We start from the raw sequence: 20,561 nt of genomic DNA, 5'->3' as shown, positions 1-20,561 counted from the left end.
ACATCTTCAAGAGACGGTGCCGCAAGAAGGCAGCATCCATCATTAAGGACCCTCACCACCTGGGACTTGCCCGCTTCACGCTATCTCATTATTCCTCTTTTGCACTATTTATTTATTTTTGTAACTTATAGTAATTTTTATGTTTTTATGTCTCACACTGTACTGCTGCTGCCAAACAGCAAAGTTCACAATATATTTCAGTGATTCTGAACACCACTATCGTATCTGCTTCCAACACTGCCCCTGGTAGCTTGGCACCTACCACTTTCCATGTAAAACTCTTGCCCTGAAAATCTCCTTTAAATTTCCCCCTCTCACCTTAAAACTATGCCCTCTAGTATTTGACATTTCTACTCAATCTGACCCATGAATTTGTTATGGTAGGTTAGCAAACTACATTAAAAGGCATTATAGTGAACAAACAGGCTGTTTACATTGTTTTACTTCAATAAAATCAGCCATAAAAACACCGAAAATATTTACTGGAAAGTTCACAACTCTTTGTGCCATAAAGTCAAGGCTTCGATTCCTGTGTGGTTATTATGATATTTGATAGAATATCTACTTCTGATTTTCCAGACCTGTTCCTTTTATTTTCAACAGTACTTCACACATCTGCTCATTGTTCAAAAAAAGCAGTCACCTCAATATAACAACATGACTTCATGTGAGGTTTTAATAGCTAATTCCTATAAATAAGTTTAATTCAATTGTCAGGGTTGTGTACAATACCTGCGGGAAAGATCAAAGACCTTCACATGAGCTTTGTCTGTCCCCACTACTAGGAAGTTCCCACAGGTCTGAAGATGACAGGGGTTTCCCTCAGTCTCATTGAATACAAGCAGCTGCTTAACTGTACCCTGAAAGAAAGAATACACTCAGGATGGTTGATAGACAGCAAAAGGCAGCAGACATCACACCTAGGCAATATAGCAGCTTCCCAGTCATTCTTTGCATAGAGTTGACACCCTGAACTGAAAGCATCTTTCTTAACCAAGTATTTCCTTCTAATTGAGCTCTGATTAATGTAGAATATGGATGCTTCTTGTTGCATCATTTTATCACCCCTTCTTTTGGTGTTTAGGCATTCTTGTTCAGAATGAACAGGATACTTAAGTACTTAAAAGGTAAAAAATGACAATACTCATATTCTCAAAGGAATAACAGCAAAAAAAGAAGTCTTTATTCCTCAATAAATAACTATTTTCTACACAGCTTCCTTCCTTTCTGTTGGTTTAACAAGCTTCAAACTTAAAAGTTAAATGACTAGGCCATTTCAGAGAGCGGTTAGGAGCCGACCAGATTGCTGTGGATTGAGAGTCATACATAGGCCAGAACAGGTAAGAACAACAGATTTTCTTCTCTGAAGGACACTAGGGAACCAGAAAAAAATTGTGACAACCTAGTAATTTCATGGTCTGATGGATATGATGGGATTTGAACTCACGTCTCCCAATGATTAACCCAAGTCTCTATGTTACAAGTCTAACAATGTAACCACTATGCTGTGTGCCAGCGTAACCCTAGGAGAGAGGGGAGGGAAAAGTGTCAAGATTCTCACCCTTCTTCAGAGCTCCCTGCAGTTGCTCCAGCCCCTAGGCTACAACCAACTAATAGAAGGCGACAAAAATCAAGACCTCTCTTATCTATACAATTGTTTACTATGTAGAAAAATAAAGCACAACCTCTAGGAAGAGGCCAATTTAAATACATCGCACATAGGCTGCAGCATGAAACAGTTTAAAGTGTAGAGTTAATCCTTGGTTGTTCATGGTTCTCTAACAGAAGTGGAGGGAAGAGTTTCTGACAATTGGCCACTCCCCTTGTCTTGTGAAATAAATATATCATTGTTGGAGCAAGGTTGACCCACTAAATACTAGGCCAATACATCATGCACATTTCTGTTTTGTTTAATTATTAGTTCCAAGACATTATTTCTTCAGCTAATTAAGAAGATTGGTGTTCTATATTGGCAGATCCTAATCTTTTCCTAATCCTAATTTTTGAAGGAAAGCCTCACTGTTCACATTCTGTAAGATATGCCTCAGCCCCCAGATTCCCATTTTATGGAACTGGAATTGTCCTGTGGTCAGGGTAGTTAAGAGTGCTGAATATATAGACAATTATTTTACTTTATTTGCTAAACTAAACTATCTTGATTTTAAAGTTTCATGGACACCCCCTCACCATTTCATTAGATACCCCGCCCCAAGGAGGCTGTGTACACCAGATGGGGACTATCTGCTGAAATCATGCCCAAAGTAGTAAGTATTAGCTGTAACAGCTACTGTTACATTGGAAAGTACAAAGCCTTTTAAACAGCAATGGAAGAGGTTTGCAGTGTCTGGATCCTGGGACGTAATAAAGAGCGGTGAGTGGTAGCACTACTAGCACTGTAGGTGAACAAGAATTCTTTGTACATCCAACAGTATGCCAAACACCATCAACTGTACAAAAGTCAAACTCAAAGTCGAGGTTATTGTCATATGCACAATTACAAGTATGCACAGGTGCAAAATTTTCCAACTCAAACAGGGAATTACACTGGCATTTGGAAGAGGTCTGCCTGGAAAGACAAAATCAAAACTAGATATGCAGTTAAGTACTGAATTGCAGCACTGCCAATCAATAAGCTTCATTTGCTGGAAATATGAAATGAAAACAGGAAAAAGTTTCAATGAAGGGACATTAACCTGTTTCTCTCTCCAGGGATCCTGCCTCAGCTGCTGAGTACTTCTAGCATTTTCAGTTTTTATGTCTGAAAGCAGGATATGAAGTCGAGCTAAGTAACAGACAACAACAGGTTGAGGCGATTTGTTTTCTGGACTGGAGGAAGGTAAGTAGTGCCGTCCCTCAGCAAGTGTTGTAGGGCCATTGTTTTTTTGATCTATATTAAAGACCTGGACTTGAAAGTGCAAACAACAATTTCTAAATTTACAATTGACACAAACTCAACAGTATTGTGAACTGCAATGAGGATTGCAATAGATTGCAGAATTGTATGATGAGGCATTTGGAATGGGCAGATGCATGGAAGATGAACTTTAATGTGGAGAAGTGTGAGATGATGCGTCTTGGTTACCATGCTAAAGTAAATACAGAAACAGAGTGACCTGGGGTACGTGTGCATAGACCATTGAAAGTGGAAGGGCAGATTGAGAAATGGTACCCTTAATATTGCCTCTCCTCATTCTTCCCACCAATCTATCACTATCTTCTTTGCATACACAATTCTGGGCTTTATCAATGGAGGCATAGAGTATAAAAAAGGGAAGTTATGCTGTTAAAGCAGTTTGAGTACTGTGTTTGTTTCTGCTCACTACATAAAAGGAAGGATGTGAAGGTTTTAGAGAGGGTCAAGAAAAGATTAAGAGAATGATTCCTGGGATGAGGGATTACCGCTACAGAGATAGATTAGAGAGGCTGGGATTGTTTTCTATGGAGAAAGTTGACAGAAGATTTGACAAAAGTACCAAAAAGTACTCTGGGCAGAGTGGATAGTGGCAGTTGGTTCCCTTTGGTGGAGAGTTCAAGGATTAAAGATCACAGGTATAATATAAAGAGGAAGAAAATTGAGAGAGACAGGAGGAAGGAAAATTTCTTTTTACATGTCATGTAGTTGGAATTTGGAAGGCACTGCCTGTAGATATGGTGCAATCACAAAGAAGGCATGCCAGCGGCTCTACTTTGTTAGGGGTTTGTGGAGATCCAATATGTCACCAAAGACTCTTAAAAACTGTAGATGTATGGTGGAGAGCATCACTGCCTGTTATGGAGGCTCCAATGTGCAGGGTCGTAAGGAGCTGCAGAAGGGTGTAGACTCAGCCAGCTCCATCATGGGCACACCCTCCCCACCATCAACGATATCTTCAAGGGGCGGTGCCTTAAGGCAGCAGCATCCATCACTAAGGATCCTCACCATCCAGGATATCCCTCTTCTCGTTACTACCATCGGGGAGGAGGTACAGGAACCTGAAGACCCACACTCAATGATTCAGAAACAGTTTCTTCCCCTCCGCCATCAGATTTCTGAACAGTCCATGAACCCATGAACACTACCTTGTCATTCCTTTTCTTTGCACTATTTATTTTTGTAATTTACAGTAATTTTATGCCCTTGCTCTGTACTGCTGCCGCAAAACAACATATTTCACAGTGATAATAAATCTGATTCTGGTGGAGGTAGGTTCCACTATGGCCTTCAAGACTGAATTGGATAAATACATGGTGGAGAAAAGTTTTCAAGGCTAAGGAGAAAGGGTCAGTGCCTGGAGAGTTGCTCTGGTAGTGGGCTGGTATTGACATGATGGGCTAAGTGGCTTCCTTCTGTGCTGCAACCATTCCATGGTTCCACTACAGCAACACCAACACTGAAGGGCAAATGATAATCTTGCACTTACCTGCAGAGTGCGAACTTGCACACGGTTTGGCTCCACACTGTAAATGCTCTCTTCGTGGACAGCCACAACACAAGAATCACAGGGAAATGAACCTGGAACAATATCAGCGGTTCACATTAGTTTCCATTAACAAAGCAAACAAAGGCAGTGCTAAATTAACACAGGTTCAGCAAACGTTTAGGAAGGTAAATGGTAAGTTAACCATGATTATGAGGGGATTAAAGAACAAGAAAACTGAAATATTTCTGCAGTCACATTGGACTTTGGTGAGAAGATACCTGGAGCACCAGGTATAGCTTTAGTCTCTTATCTTGAGGTACAATGGGCTGATCGGAGGTGCATCCAAAGAGGAGAGATTGAAAAAAAAATGAGCCCATACTCATTGGAGCTTTTAAAAAAAATGTTGAATCCATTGAAATGTACACATTTATTGAAAACATTTATCTCCTGAAGAGAGTCTAGAACTAAGGCTCACGATCTCATAGTTAACAGCTTGGCCATGTGGATTGAAATGAGAACATTTCAAGTGGTTGCAATTTTTTGGGGAACTTTCTGCCCCTGGGGATTACGGAATTTAACCATTCACTACATTCCAGAGAAGTTGTTAGATTTTCAGACACAAAGGGAATCAAGGAACATTGGGATCAGGAGGAAAGTGGGCAATGTAGAAGTTCCATCAAGATACTTAATGGTTGAGTAGGCTCATTAGATGGCACGCTCAACTTCTACATCTATTGCTTAGGTTCTTATGTTAACGCTGTAGAGAGCCATGGATTGTAGGTTAGGGCCAATGACAAAAGTGCAATCCACCCATACTAATTCCACCTACATATTCCAATTTCCAAGGTCAGCTGTTCCATTACCATTAACACCCTCAGGCCAGCCAGTTCCCATTACATTGCTGAAATTACTAATTTCATAATCTTTAAGGTATCATTACTAGTGGCAGAATTCACAGACCAATCTCGATTGCTAAACACAATCCTTGCAAGTGTTTGGGAATGAAGAGTGGCGCCTTTGAACACAGAAGATAGAACAGTACAGCACAGAACAGGCCCTTCAGCCCACAATGTTGTGCTGAACCAATTACATTAGTAATAAAATGCCCAACTAAACTAATCCCTACTGCCTACACAGTCCATATCCTACCATTTCCCTCACATTCATGTGCCTATCTAAGAGCCCCTATCGTATCTGCCTCCACCACCACCCCAGGCAGCGCATTCCAGGAGCCCACCACTCCTCTGTGTAATAAATTTGCCCCGCACATCTCCTTTAAACTTTCCCCCTCTCAACTTAAATGCATGCCCTCTGGTATTAGGCATTTCAACCCTGGGGAAAAGATACTGGCTGTCTAATCTATCTATGCCTCTCATAATCTTATAAACCTCTATCAGATCATCCCTCAGCCTCCGCCGCTCCAGAGAAAACAACCCAAGTTTGTCCAACCTCTCCTTATAAAACGTGTTCTCTAATCCAGGCAGCATCTTGGCAAACCTCTTCTGCACCTTCTCCAAAGCCTCGACATCCTTCCTGTAATGGGGCGACCAGAACTGAATGCAATACTCCAGATGTGGCCTAACTAAAGTTTTATAAAGCTGCAGCATAACTTCCTGACTCTTGAACTCAGTGCCTCGACTAATGAAGGCAAGCATGCCATATACCTTCTTTACCACCTTACCAACCTGTGTAGCACTTTCAGGGAAGCTATGAACTTGGACCCCAAGATCCCTCTGCTCATCAACACTGTTAAGGGTCTTGCCATTAACAGTGTACTGTTTCTTTACATTTGATCTCCCAAGGTGCAACACTTCACATTTGGCCGGGTTAAACTCCATCTGCTATTTCTCCGCCCATATCTGCAACTGATCTGTATCCTGCTGTATCCTTTGCCGGTCTTCTACACTATCCACAGCACCACCAGTCTTCGTATCATCTGCAAATTTACTAACCCACCCACATACATTTTCATCAGAGTCATTTATATACATCACAAACAGCAGAGGTCCCAGTATGGATTCCTGAGGAATGCTACTAGTCACTGACCTCCAGCTAGAATAAGTCCCATCGACCACTACCCTCCGTCTTCTAATTTGTTTCAATCAGAAAGACTCAGTATTAATACAGTTGCTGCTTGACTTTATCTGAATAAAACAACGAGGTTACCGGCATTTCTCATTGATGGTCCAAACAGTTCAAAAACACTGATGTGTTTCGCATTCCACACCACCACCATCTCCTGTAATAACAGAAAACAGAGGTTTCACTCACTGAAATGCTAAACTCTTCAAAGCAAAGGTTTGAATTACCTTGAATCAAAAGTACCATATTATAAGCATGATGTGCTCTATACCTTCAAAATAGCTGCTAAACAAGATTGTCAATAGCCTTGATTTAATTCTGGAGCAGAGCATCATTTTCAAAATCTATGAAGGAGCAGACTTAGACCATATTCTGCTGGAGAATTGCAACAAGATACGAGGCTGGCCTCAGGATGTGTTCACAGGACCTAATCCATGAACAAGGCACCTTCAGTCCATATAATCTCCATCCAATGAACAAGGTCTCTAGACAGCCACGGGATTTTCCACATACCATGTGCACAAGCATGCTGAATTTATGTCTGTGGGATTCACTTCTCTCTTATGTAGTGCACTGACTCCTTCAAACCACTGAAATATCATAAAATGAACAAAATGTGTAAAAAAAAACAGAGAATAAAATGCTGTTGATGAACAGCACAAGATACATATGTTGGTGCATTTCACCTGCCAGCCATAGGATCCAGGGATATACATGAAGACATGCCTGTTTTGATGTCCATATGAAGTGGAGCACTGATTTCAGCTTCTTACCTTGGTGACATAAACCCCTTTGACATGTATGTCTGTTCGCAACATCTGCTGGTTTCCTGACGCGAAGAAGCTAAGGCTGAGCTGGTTGGGAGCCACCTGTATTGCTGCAACTTGCTGGTTGAAGTGAGCAGACATCACTTGCTCACTAAGGATGAGGACTGTGCCAGCACTGTTCACAGAGAGCAGGTTCTTACTGGAGCCCCACTAAATAAGTAGCAGACACACAGAATGTTATCAAAGGTAGCAAATAACCAGGGAAGTCTCACTTTCTTCACTAACCATTCAGGACTATAAGCACCAACTACATTACACACACCATTTATTTCAACAGTTCTGCACAGAAAATTAACAGTGTTGTTCCAGAACAAGTCCTTTCACGTGTCCTGCTGCATACGGACAGGATAGTGGGTTTACCCTGCTTAGAGTCATAGGGTAATACAGCATGGAAACAGGCCCTTCGGCCCAACTCTTCTGTGCCGATCACCATGCCCACCAAGCTAAGGAGCTGAGTGAGATGAATGCCCTTGAAATATACTCACACACTTCCCAATCAACAACAATGGAAACAATAATGGAATCCCTCTGTTCAATGATATTTATCCATTTAATTCAAGAGAGAACCTTTAATCTACTCCATCTCAGCAGGAAGGCCCCTGCAACTATTCCCATCTTGGCACCTGAAGAATGGTGACACTTGCAGGCTGCCCCAGCACACACTTAGTAATGCAAAAAGATGCATTTCACTGTGTGTTTTGATGTACATGTGACTAATAATACTTCATCTTATCTCTACACATGATGCAACATTAGAACGTCTCACAACATGACTGGCAAAGTACTCCTCAATCTGACCTGAAGTCTGTATGAATAGAACAAGATTACTCCACAAATCTCCTTCAAACATGCTTTGCAGGAAAGCCTCAAAATTTGGGTTCTCACTAAAATCTCATTCATGGTATGCAAAGAATTATATTAAATTTATTTCTTCAACACAAATAGAAGTAGGCACAGCAGCTGCATTGCAAGAGCACATATAGTGTCCAACAAGTAACTGAAATTTGTCCAAACCCAGGCTTGAATGGGCACTAGAAAATGAGAACTAGTGATGCAAATAACCAGCAAGCAGAGATGTGCCAGCGACAGCAGAATCTAGCTTCCCAGAGTGATTATGGCAAGTGGCACCGCTGGTGAGAAGAATTAGAGCGAGCATATTCTTCACCTCTATTACCTTGAGCTGTATTATATTTCCTTCAAGGTCTATTGGAGCTTGCAGTTTCCATTGGTCCTTCCCCTGCATGCGGTGACCTCCTATACTGCTGACCAGAGCCCTTCGCCACATAGCAACTTGTCCTTTAGTGGTGCCAGCCGCTAGGATACCTAGGAAACAGCATGTTATTCTTCTGATCAGGTCCCTCATATGGAAAGAGATGAGTGACTCAGCAGTGAATGGTTTTATGATTAAGCCTCTGATTTTATTTTAGTCAACATATGTTATTAAGAAAAGTGAAACTTTGCTCTGACCCAACAGATGAATGCACTACAACATGATATTGTGGTGTACAAGGTTTACAAACCAATCAGGAAAATTTCAAGTTGAATTGGTTCCCAATGTTGGAGCAGACAAGAGGTGGTGGTGGTGAGTGGGGAGTGCAAGGAGGGAATGGAAGGGGAGGAGGAGCAGAACTGGGCTTTTTCACTTCATTCAGCCCATTTAGAGAAGACAGTCAGCAATTATTGTTTTACACTGCTCCTTCAAGGACTGTTCAGTTTTGCAGAAGTTAGTTATCTCACGCGTGCTAGAGTGTGAAGAAAATTAGAAGTTGCCCCAAGGTACAGACCTACCTTTGCTTTCACAGTAGGAGATGCAATTGATGCTTTCTCCGGTGCTAAATCCCAGATGCTCATCTAGTGTCAAAGCACAATTCTCATCTCTATCCAGATCCCAGAGTCTGATGGAAAAGCAGAACAATGTATGACACATCATATCACCCAACCTTTATCAAAACAGATATTTTAAAGGGTGACACAGTAGTTAGAGCTAGGTGTCGCACATGCCAACAACCCAGATTCAATCCTGACATTGGGGCTGTCTGTGTGGAGTTTGCACATTCTCCCTGTGACTGCATGGTTTCCCCTAGGTGCTCTGGTTTTCTCCCAGATCCTAATGATGTTTTGGTAGGTTAATTGGCTGTTGTAGATTGTCCCTAGTTTATGTGATTGGCAGGAGAACTGGCAGTCAGCGGGTACATGAGAAAGAGCAGGTTACATGGAAATAAATAGGGGGATGGGATTGATGGGAAAAATCTGAGAGTCAGCACAGACTAGTTGGGCTGAATAGCCTCCTTCTATGTTGTAAGGAAGAATGAAAAGTGGCATAAACCCTACCGTATATAGCACAGTAATTTGCATGAATGATTTTTCTGACAGGCAGCAAAAGTGGAGATTTACATCCAAAGTTTTCAAATTATAAAAAAAATGCTCAAAACTGGACCTGATAGATCACATCATGCAGGATCTCAGAGAAGACTGAGATGGCATGATTTTGATCAATCACAACATACAGGACATCAGTTAATATAAATGATCATTCAGACAAATAATTGAAGATGGCAATTTTAACACACTGTAGGTGAAATGTTAGGCAGTTTCTCCAAATATAATAAATTATATTGAAACAGTCTGCTAATAAAGCTAACATATGTCCTCTCATCATTCTTATTGTTTGAAAACAGCTGCTTGTCAAGCTGCCACTTAATTTACTGGATTGTAATTCAACTGGAGTGTTTACCATCGTCATTGATGGCACATCACTAATTCAATCCTCCTGTTGCTGCATTTTACTGGCAAAGCAACAACAGGCATGCCCTCAATATATGTCTAGGAACCACTGTCCCTGTACTCAGATCTCTGCAGTCAGAAATAGAAATAATGCTTCAAAGCAAATACTTTTGATGTGTGGTTAGTCTTCTAATTTAGGAAAAAGCTCCAACGAATATACAATACTCTTAAATGAGATCTAGGTATTGGCCATGAATCTTGTAGAAATCTTTTGCTCTTCCTTGAATGATGTCATGGAAATATAGATTTCCCTGGGAAGTTCTGTAGGGCCTTTGGTTTAACATCTCATCTGCCATGCTGTAGTCAGAAGCAAACCTGGTGGGCCAACTTGCCTGAATGTCTTGCGAAAGTTTCTGAACTAACAAGTTTTCCATTATTTTGGTTGAAAGCTGATACTTTCAGAATGAGCAAGTTAAGAGAACTATACGAGACTTCCACACTTGAAGAATCACAGACAGTAAATCCCAAGTTGCACATAAGAAACAACAGAATGTTGCAGAGAGGCACAATAATGGAGTCTACACCCTTGACCTCAACAGCATGAGCAACCCATTACGGTCTGCATGGCCAAGATCCTTACTGTGAAAAATCCATCCATTCATTGCTCCTCAGTGGACCCGCACCCCCCCAGGAAAAGTAAGATCCCAACCTCATTAAGTAAATCAGTTTGACATGGTCATTTCCATATAATTTGTGTTGTTGAAACAATCCTATTGAAAATAAAAGTACTCCCTCTTTATTTCATTTAATTTTAGATTTCCCTACCAACGAAAGGTACGTCAAGCTTATGAACCAATGGCACACATGCCAGCTGATACAATAACTATTGGAGAAGAGTGATGATTGGTGGAAAGGATAGTGGCAGAACAATGGTGAACATGATCTGAGGGGAACCTATGGGCAGGACAATGGGGACTATACATGAATAAGGTATGCAGTGGAGAGACATACAGCACAGGAACAGGCCCTTCAGCCCACAATGTTGCACCCAACTAATTAAGCTAATGATGCCTAAATAAACTAATCCCTTCTGCCTGCACTGGCCCCTATCCCTCCATTCTCTGCATATTCATGTGCCGATCCAACAGCCTCTTAAAAGCCTCTATAGTATCAGTATTCATCACCATCCCTGGCAGTATTCCGGGCACCCACCACCTTCTGTGTAAAAAATTTGTCCTGCACATCTCCTTTGAACTTTTTCCCTCTCACCTTAAATGTATGTCCTCTAGTATTAGACATATTGACCCTGGGAAAAAGGCATGAAAAGAGCTCAGAGTGTTTGAACATTTCATGCAGGGGGTACATTAGGAATGAGGTAAACAGACAGTGATTCCTACATTTGCTAATACATTCAGAAACAAAAATCTTTTCAACCTAAGGACCAAACTCAGGCTTGTTTGACAATCTATAAAAATTAAAAGAATAGAAAAGCAAATAATCTGCCCCATTCCTTATTTATGCCAGCAAATCAAATCTTGGTAGCTCAATTAGTATCATATTTGGTTGATTAATCGTTATTCTTGGCCCTGACTATAATTAGCACGCATAGTTTTCAATAGAAATAAACATGCAGATCAATTCTGAGCACTGCTCATTAAATCAAACACATGACGTGTCTTCTTATAAAATACCATTGAAAATTTACGTAATAGTATAGTAAATTGATTTAACATTCTAAAGCAATGCAAATTGCAGAATACTTCACTTTGAAGTACCAAAGCCGAGAATTCTCTCCCAGTACTGTGAAACCCTGTTTACTCACCTAACAACTGTTTCACCTGCTGCTGTGAAGAGAAGGTCCCTCTCTGCCCAGATAATATCAGCAGCTTGACCTGTCTTTCCGCTCAGCTTGACCTGCAAATATAAACAGAGGCAGGCACAGTAGAATGGAAACCCTGTAAAATCAGAACATTTAAACATGACTGGAGTCCAAATCAACAATAAACAAATCAGTCTGTGGGCTACTGAAGGTGGAATCACATTCCTAACCCAAATACACACCACATATCTTTCAAGGTTGAGTGATTCATGTCAAAGGCTTTATTTTCATCCACCAGTTTGTCTCCTTTTTTCTTACTAGGATAACAGACTGGCCCTCGAGTCTAACCCTTAAAAACCCAGTTCCTTTTCCAAAAGTGTTACACAGCAAGATAATATGATGGAACCCTAGGCACGCTCACTTTCACAAACATGGGAAAAAACAAATACTATTTGTAAAGGTAACAACCTTTGTTCCAATTTTCATCTAAAAACAAACTTCAACATTCATTTCCAAATCATCCAGGGATTGCTGGTTTAAATGTCACTGGTAACTTCAATGCATTTTTTTTGTATGAAAGCAGAAACATGAACAAAATATTCCGATAAGAGTCCAGTTCTCCTACAAACATATTTTTGTCTACCATCCTTTTTTTCTGTATAGTCTGACCTGCTGGACATGTCCCAGTTAGCCAGAGTATACAACATTATACAGACTACACAATTTTAGCAACCTGGATTATTTAGTACTTACAGTATGTCACAATAATTGAGCTCTCGTACCTGTTGTAGTCCCGCAAAGGCCAGAATATATGCTCATACCTTCATAAGCTCTTGACTTGTTCCATCAAGACCAATACGATGCTGAGACAGGAAGAGTGCCTCAGTCACGATCATTAGAATTTCCTTCTCCTCCATGTACATGAGCTTCCTGATTGGCCCATCAGTGCGGAGGATTTGCAAGCTCTTCCCTTTCTCACCAACGTAGTACACAATCCCTAATTCAGAAATCCAGGTTAGTCCTATTGGTTCTAAGATACTTTGGAGAAAAAAACTCACAAACAAAATATACTACATGCAAAGACTAGAGAAATCACTTGCAACTTTCCATTAAAGTTACAGTGCCTTAATCCAGAATAGAAAATTGGACTGATTAGAAGTTAAAATAGAAGATAAAATAAGAGTTATAGCAACAGAACTGTACACACTAGTACTGTACCCTGGGGTTATACCAGGACAGACACACACTGAGAAATGTTGGACTGTGAGAAGATGTTGACATGATTTGCTTATCTTGCCAATGAATTTTGGATGATTTTGCACAATCTGTGAAGGTCAAGACCCTGGAATACATGGACCACTTTCCATATCTTGGGAACACCTCCCACCAAAGACAGACATTGATGATGAAATTCAGCACCACTTCCAGTGCATCAGCACAGCTTTCAGATAAGATAAGGTAAGATAAGATATCTTTATTAGTCACATGTACATCGAAACACACAGTGAAATGCATCTTTTGCATAGTGTTCTGGGGACAGCCCGCAAGTGTCGCCACGCTTCTGGCACCAACATAGCATGCCCACAACTTCCTAACCCGTACGTCTTTGGAATGTGGGAGGAAACTGGAGCATCCAGAGGAAACCCACACAGACACAGGAAGAACATACAAACTCCTTACAGACAGTGGCCAGAATTGAACATGGATCACTGGCGCTGTAAAGTGTTACGCTAACTGCTATACTACAGTGCCTGCCCTGAGCAAAATTGTTCAAGACCTCCAGTACTTTGAGGTGCCTACCACTGGTTGTCTATGCCTCAGAAGTTTAGGTGGTTTTGGACTAGTGTCATATCATTGTGCAAATCAATTTTATTGCTCAGGTATTGTATTAAATGTCTTAGTGAATGAATAAATCCCCCAGGGGCTGACAAGATGTATCCCAGGCTGCTATGCGAGGCAAGGGAAGAGATTAGAGCTCTCTCTGACAGAGCTTTTCAGATCTTCTCTGACCTCACAAGAGATGCCAGATGTCTGGAGAACAGCAAATATGGTATCTTTATCCATGCAAGGTAATCAGAGGCAAGTTAGTTGAACATCAGTGGTGTGGAAAGTATTGGGAAAAGTTCTAAGTGGCAGGATTAATCTGCACTTGGAGAGGCAAGGATTAATCAAGAAAAGTCAGCATGGGTCTATAAGGGGCAGATCCAGTCCGACTAATTTGATAGAATTTGTCAGAGAGGTGACTAAGTCTGCCAATGAGGGCAGTGTAGTTGATATAATCTACATAGAGTTCTGTAAAGCATTTGACAAGGCCCCACATAGAACACTGATCCAAAAGGTAAGAGCCCATGGGATCCAGGGGAATTTGGCAAATTAAATACAAAATTGGCCGGGGGGGCAAAGGGTGATGGCTGAGAGTTATTGTTTGTGATTGGCAGCCCATGACCAGTGGTTCAGGGATCATTGCTGGGACCCTTGCTGTTTGTTATATACATTAATGATCTCGATGTGAATGCAGGAGGCATGATTAGTAAGTTCACAAATGACATGAAAATTGTTGGTTGTGGTGATAGTGAAGAGGGTAGTCTTCAGATGATACTGATGAGTTGCTAAAATGGGAAGAGAAATGAAAGATGGAACTTAGTCCTGAAAAATGTGTTCTAACTACATAAAACATTAGTTAGGTCACAGCTGGAGTACTGGGTTGAGTTCTAGTCACCACAATTCAGGAAGGACATGATTGCACTGGAGAGGGTACAGAGAAGATTCACTAGGATATTGCCCGGACTGGAGCAGGCAAGAGACTGGTTAAGCTGGGTTCGTTTCCCTAAAAGAAAGCAAAGCAAAGGAAGCTGGGAAGGAGCTCAAAATTATGAAGGCCATACAGGGTAGATAGTGAGAAACTTTTCCTGGTCACTGAAATGCCTACAACCAGATGACATAGGTCCAAGGCAAGGGGTAGGAGACTTAGAGGGCCTAACCATCTTAAGCTGCTTCATTGATGACCTATCACTGATATGTCAGCCCTCGGCCTCCTCCACTGCCAGGAGACAGCACCTCATTTTCCATCTTGGAATCTTGCAGCCTAACGGCATGAACATTGAGTTCCCCCACTAAGTAATCCCCAGCCCCGTTCCCCACCCCACCCCCACCCCCACCATGCTTCTTCTCTTCATCCCTTTCCTAGCCTCCTTTTTTCTACCATTTTTTTCCTTTCTCTTCTTACCTTTGACCCATCCCCCGGTGGATCTGCTCTCCCCTCCTCCCCCACACCTGCCCATCACTATCTCTTACCTGCATCTACCTTTCACCACCCTGTGCCCACCCCACCTCCCCTCTTTTGTCCATCTGTCACTGCTCTGCTTTTCCCTCCTATATATTGGGCTTCCCCTTTTCTATCTGCAGTTGTGAAGAAGGGTCCTGACCCGAAACATTGACCGCCTGCTTTTCTCCACAGATGCTGCCTGGCCTGCTGAGTTCCTCCAGCATCACCGTGTTTTTCATTCAGGGTGATAGGTATTGTTTTTCACCACTTGCCTGGATCAGAGCAGCTTAAACGACACTCAAGAAGCTCGACACTGTTGGCCATGAAGGAATTAAAGTCTTCAAAACTGGAATGAGTCAAGTACACAAAATAAATGCCTTTATTCTTGCCATGTGGTGGAAGGAATGGAGGCCACTATTTCGTGAGACTGTCCTTGCAACCACCATTTTAATCAGGGATGGCTGGATCAAAGCAGTTGAAAGTGGACAGAAAGAGGCCCCTACTGATAATCTGCTAAACCACAGATCATGTTCTTTGGAAGGTGCGAACTGCAGACTTATGAAAGGGCAGTTTGGGTCTGTGAACTGCAGTAACCTGAGCTCAGAGTTTGGCTGAGCTGGCTGTAATTGATTTGAATGGGCCGTGACTCAGGGAGAAACAAAGAAACTGATCAGAAGGAAGGGAATGACATCAGCGGCAAGTCCTGATTTGGGAGAAGAGCAATAAGGTAATGCTGACTGTAGTCCTAGACCAGAGCCAATGGGAAGCTGACACAGGTTAAGCCAGATAGGCCAGAGCCAATGAAATTGAAACACAACAGTCCAAACTGATAAGGAAAGAGAATAAGAAAGAGATACTTCGAACGTAAAGCAGCGAGAATTCCAGCGATTAGCTATCGCAAGGAAGACCCCCCATGCCTGGGGCAGGATCAATCGTTTGGCCAATGGGAAATCCCCTATTTCAGTGTTATAAATTGGATTGGTGGTCTGGGTGAGTAATGGTACAAAGGGAGCAGCAGCATTCAGGAACCTAAGTTGTTGGCTAGGGGTCAACATAATTTAAGTGGATATTTGTGTTGATACAATAAAGTGTGAGTTTTGAATGAATTAAGCTTCATATGGTGATTTACCTAACCTAAGTTAGTTGCCAGGGTCAACAACACCATACACGACATAGCTGCCCGTTTTATAGGCAGCCTATCCACAAGCATTCACTCACTCCACCACCGACACACAGTAGCAATAGTTTGTACTATCTACTGGATGCACTGCAGCAACTTGTTAGACAGTGCCTTCCAAACCCATGACCTCTACCAGCTAGAAGGACAAGGGCAGCAAAAGCACGGGGATCACCACTACCTTCAAGCCACACACCATCCTGACTTGGAAATGAATCATCGTTTCTTCATTGTCTCTGGGTCAAAATCCACTCCCTAACAGCATTGAGGGTGTACCCACACCTCAAAGACTGCAGCAGTTCAAGAAGGCAGCTCAACACCACCTTCTCAAGGGCATTTAGGGATGGGCAATTAAATGCTGGCTCAGCCTGTGAAGCCCACATCCCTCCCTTGAATGAATAAAACAAAAGAACAATAAAAAGAAATTTTTTTTCACCCAGAGGGTTGTTCAAATCTGGAACACTTCGCCTGAGGAGGTGGTGGAGGCAGGTACTCTTACAACATTCAAGAAGTATTTAGCTGAGCATTTGAAACCCACGGCGTAGAAGGCTATGGGCCACGCTGAGAAATCGGATTAGTTTGGACAGATACTTGATGGGTTGCATGGTCTATTTGAACGCTGTATGACTGTAAGCCTCTCTGTGGACTTATTGCAGTTTGTTTGATGTTTTACTCTTATTTTGCAGTTCTTTCTGCTTCTATGTATTATTCTCTGTAAATAAGCCAGGGACAATAATTCAGCCTTCACAAAATGATCTAAAGCCAAGGTAGTTTTCAGTAACTGTGGTGATAAGAAAATGTATTGATGCAGGTATTCAAACTGAAATGCCGACAATTCCCCCCCCCCCCACCCCAAACAGATGCTGCTCAACACGAGCAGTTCCTCCAACAGACTGTTTGTTGCTACAGATTCCAGCATCTGCAGTTCCTTGTGTCTCCATAAGAGAATGTACATTTAGAAATTTACTCCGATTTTAAGGTCTGTGTTACCTATAAATGAGACATAAGAAAGGTTTATCTTGCAGAAGACTGTTCTTGGAAAAAAAACATTTGTGAACAGCTGTCTCTTAAATGAAAATGCTCAGCAGAGGTCATTAACTTTTCTCATTTCTAAAATTTAATTTGAAAAGTACCACCTCACCTTCTTTCTTATTATACTGTTCTTAATGAAATTGTTGTAACCATTAGAAAGCACACCTCTCTTAATTTTGAAGTATCTTTTGAGCAGAGTGCAAGGTTTACAGTTGTATAGATTGCTCACCATCTGTTGTACTAACAAAGCACACGATTCCTTCTTGAAGTCCAACTTTAAATGGTGCATCTCCCTTACCAACCTTCTTCCAGTTAAACATATCCAAGGCATTCTCATCTCCACTTACAGCTGCTTTTGCCAACTGTACCAGGTCCCTACAGAATGAAGCACTCTGGTCAGTTTCTCATTCCTATCTGCATAGAAACAGTTACATTACATGTACCATTCTTGCTAATCCCTCGGATGCTGGGACTAAAAGACAATTCTCTGAAGCTCTTGCTAGTATGGCTCCCTTTCAGAAGGCAGCAACTGGAAAGCTGCTTCACCACTTCTCACAAGAGAAATTTTAAAGCACTTTACAAACTGTGAAAGGTCATACAAGTGCAACGACCATTTTCCATAACACAAGAGCCCATAATGATGTTACGGAGTTAGTGAGGAAGCAATGTTGACCAGGACATTGGAGGGGAGGGGCCTGGAGAGATATGGGCCGAACACTGGAAATTGGGACTAGCTAGTTGGACAACATGGTTGGCATGGACTCGTTGGGCTAAATGGCCTGTATCCATGCTTTATTGTTCTATGACTCTATGACATCTTTTTGGAAGAGAATTATGGGATCTTCAACATCTATCTGAACCACATCAGTGGGTAACTGCAATATATTTTGATATTGTGCCTGAAAACGGCACCTCAGGTATCATACAATTCTTTAACTACTGTAATTAAATATTGATCTAGACCAGGCTCAGGTTCTGGATGAGAGCTTGAACCATTTGGGGCAGCACTAGTAGAGCAACTGCCTCACAGGACAGAGACTCTGGTTCATTCCTGACTTCAGGTGCTGTCTGTGTTCAGTTTGCATGTTTTCTCTGTGGCCACATGGATTTCCTTTGGGTGCTCCGGTTTCCTCCCCCATCCCAAAGACATGCAGGTTGTAGGTTAGTTGGCCACTGTAAGTTGCCCCTAACGTGTAGGTAGGTGGTAGAATCTGTGGGGGGTGGGGGGTGGGGGGGGGGGAGGATGATGAGAATGTGGGGTTAATGTAGGGTTAGAGTAAAATGGGTGGTTGATGGTGAGAGCGGACTCAGTGGGCTGAAGGGCCTGTTTCTGTGCTGTATCTCTCTATGACTCAATCTGACAAAGAAGCAAGAGGGCTAGTAGGCAACTGACAGACCTGAAGGAGTGACAAGCTGCAGAAAATGATTCTTAGATGAGACACTGGAGTTGTACTTACTCTCCTGGGGCTGGAGGTTTGAAGATGCAGTGGACCAAGTGCTTGCCATAATCCTGTTTACCAAGGGGTGGTCCTTGCACTCTCCCATGTTGATCCACTCTCCAAACCATCAGCACTCCAGCCTGGTGCAAAACAAATCATGGGTACAGCAAACATGTGCATTTGAGCTATTACAATTAGCCATGAAGTACTTGGTTACTGAGAAGATTTAAGATCTATCTTCAACATCTACAATGCACTACAACACATCGATAAAATTGAAGTATCTCATACAACCAACCCAGTATGACTGATTTATACCTGAAGCTAATTAATATTATCTACACCATAGATTTAATACATTTCAAATTTATTTCATAAAAATAATGAACCACATTCCAAAGTATGTTTACAAAAGCAAAATACTGGAAATCTTAAATACTCAGCCAATTGGTACCTGTGAAGGCAGAAATAGAATTGAAGTTTCAGGTTTTTGTGTGTTCACATGCAATCTCTCACATACCTTATCAGCAGAGATCAGCCGTGTGCCGTTGCTGCTCCATTCTAAGATAGTGATCTCAGCTCGGTGTGTGCCACCTGTTATCTGGTGTTCATCCCAACCGTGATCAGACCAAAATATCACCACTCCAGTTTGCCAACCAACTGCCAGAATCCTCTTGGAAGGATGCCAACTGATGAGTCCTGGCTGGAAAGGACGATCAATGTGTGCATTGGGGATGTGTTCTCCCTGTAAACAGGAGGACATCAGAATACAGGCTCCTACTCAGTGTACCCTCAATATCTCCAACATTATGCCGTTTACAAGCACACTTTATTTTAAATTACACACAGTTGTCACATCCAGTGGTTCACGTGGGTGTGGGTTTGCTTCACCACATACTGCACTGGTGGGGAAGGATCACACTTCACCAAACAAATCTTCAAATGCTGCCATCATATAAACAAAAAGTGCTGTAAATACTCAGCAGGTCAGACAGCATCAGATTAAGTCAGGTCAGGAAGGACTAATTATTGTAGTGCGTTTCTAGTAGTTTCTGGTTAGTTTTAGATTTCTGGGATCTGCAGTTTTTCTTTCTTTTTCAATCCTTCTGCCCTCTGTTGGAATGTTCAAATCACTGCACTTTCCGTAGCAATAATTGAGGGTTGCATTGAATAATCTTCACACTCAGACTAATGCACAAGATCAATCAATCCAAGCTGTCATATTTAAATGGTTACATTCGATAATCTCAAATCTAATGGATTGGGTTGGTTTATTAGTCAGAAACCACACACGTAGAATGACATCACCAGTTTAAATGATTACATTCCAGCGGTTTCCTTCATAATAATATTTCAAAAACAAATGAAATGTTTCTGTGCGCCTCTATCTCTTCACATACACCAAACTGTTACCTGATACTTATTGTCCAAGTAACAACAAGCTCTGGGCTCCAAAATGACTCAACAGCTTTATCCAGTGACAAAAGAAAACCCAGTTTTTAGACGGCAGGTGATAAGGTGTTGCACAAAAGTTTATTGTAGAACGCCGTCTTCTTACTTTTAACAAAGAACTTACTGACATTGAAGACACTCTGATGCTCTGTGCCTGTGATGCTGCTTCAAGTAAGTTTTTCATTGACCTGTGCACTCATGCATTTGTGCATATGATAATAAACTCGACTTTGAACTTCTAGAAAAGATACACTTGGCTAATTCCTGGAATTCAATGGTTGTCCTACTACAAACAGTGGAAAATATTAAACCTGCATTCTTTGGAGTTTAGAAAAATGAGGAGT

General features: G+C 41.7%; 1 protein-coding gene across 2 annotated transcripts in view; it reads right to left on the bottom strand.

Annotated features, from left to right (window-relative positions):
- Window positions 1–20,561, bottom strand: part of ift140 (intraflagellar transport 140 homolog (Chlamydomonas)) — a 99,731-nt gene that overhangs the window by 76,201 nt on the left and 2,969 nt on the right. For both annotated transcript variants that reach the window (XM_052021027.1, XM_052021028.1), the window contains exons 3-13: window positions 19,286–19,510; window positions 18,784–18,905; window positions 17,556–17,701; window positions 12,674–12,849; window positions 11,856–11,947; window positions 9,098–9,204; window positions 8,484–8,632; window positions 7,256–7,459; window positions 6,567–6,639; window positions 4,401–4,492; window positions 733–860 (exon numbers count right to left, since the gene is read on the bottom strand). In XM_052021027.1, the coding sequence (XP_051876987.1) occupies window positions 733–860; window positions 4,401–4,492; window positions 6,567–6,639; window positions 7,256–7,459; window positions 8,484–8,632; window positions 9,098–9,204; window positions 11,856–11,947; window positions 12,674–12,849; window positions 17,556–17,701; window positions 18,784–18,905; window positions 19,286–19,510 (1,514 nt within the window). The remainder of the gene's footprint in view (window positions 1–732; window positions 861–4,400; window positions 4,493–6,566; window positions 6,640–7,255; window positions 7,460–8,483; window positions 8,633–9,097; window positions 9,205–11,855; window positions 11,948–12,673; window positions 12,850–17,555; window positions 17,702–18,783; window positions 18,906–19,285; window positions 19,511–20,561) is intronic.

The sequence above is a fragment of the Pristis pectinata genome, chromosome 8 (assembly GCF_009764475.1).
Source record: "Pristis pectinata isolate sPriPec2 chromosome 8, sPriPec2.1.pri, whole genome shotgun sequence".
Taxonomy (NCBI): Eukaryota; Metazoa; Chordata; class Chondrichthyes; order Rhinopristiformes; family Pristidae; genus Pristis; species Pristis pectinata.
The sequence above is the reverse complement of the archived record's forward strand: the minus strand, read 5'-3'. Positions and strand labels throughout refer to the sequence as shown.